Source organism: Nanorana parkeri, unplaced genomic scaffold, assembly GCF_000935625.1.
Source record: "Nanorana parkeri isolate BGI_ZX_2015 unplaced genomic scaffold, ASM93562v1 scaffold3732, whole genome shotgun sequence".
NCBI lineage: Eukaryota > Metazoa > Chordata > Amphibia > Anura > Dicroglossidae > Nanorana > Nanorana parkeri.
Window position 1 is genome coordinate 1 of NW_017310000.1, and position 605 is coordinate 605.

The following is a 605-nucleotide window of genomic DNA, read 5'->3' on the forward strand; positions in this document are numbered from 1 at the left end:
ATGTTGACGTTCCCTCTGACCTCTGACCCTGTTCTGTTCCCGGCAGGAACGTTTGAGGGAATTTACGGCACGCTGCTGGCTCCGTTCTGCTGGTCGGCGGACAGTCGGAGGGTCATTGTGGACACGATGCTGCGCAGTCAGCAGGTGAGGTGATCGGCCATTTTGTGCCCCTCCCCCGCGGTGTGGGTACGTGGACCCGCCAATCCGAATCCCATTGTAATCTTCTTCTCCTCACGCAGAATCTGTATGTAGTGGATACGATGACACAAAACGTGACTCTCCTCCAGTCTACAGGTAGGATATAGCACAGCAGCCTCCTGTCAGATGACACCGGGGATGGGGGTCCATAGCAGGGAACTGGTCCTGGGGGGGGGATTGGAGCAAAGGCAAGTCACAGAGGGAAGGTTCCGGAGGTTGCAGGAGTGTCCCTGAGAGGCGGCAGAGGTACTGACGGGAGTGGAGCAGAACACTGAGGGGTGTACCAGAGACTGCGAACACACAGGAGTCATGGAGGGGCGCACTGGGAGCACACGGGGGTGCGCATGGAGACACCAAGTACAGGAGGCATTGGAAGGTCAGGGGTGGCTGGCACAGAGGACACGGGG

At 58.8% G+C, this 605-nt stretch overlaps 1 protein-coding gene across 1 annotated transcript in view; it reads left to right on the forward strand.

Moving 5' to 3' along the window:
- The first annotated feature begins 32 nt into the window (after positions 1–32).
- The window catches only part of LOC108803441 (acylamino-acid-releasing enzyme-like), a 7,786-nt gene continuing 7,213 nt past the window's right edge, over positions 33–605 (forward strand). The window contains exons 1-2 of the mRNA XM_018575282.1: positions 33–144; positions 240–296. Coding sequence (XP_018430784.1) covers positions 127–144; positions 240–296 — 75 coding nt within the window. The 5' untranslated portion in view covers positions 33–126. The remainder of the gene's footprint in view (positions 145–239; positions 297–605) is intronic.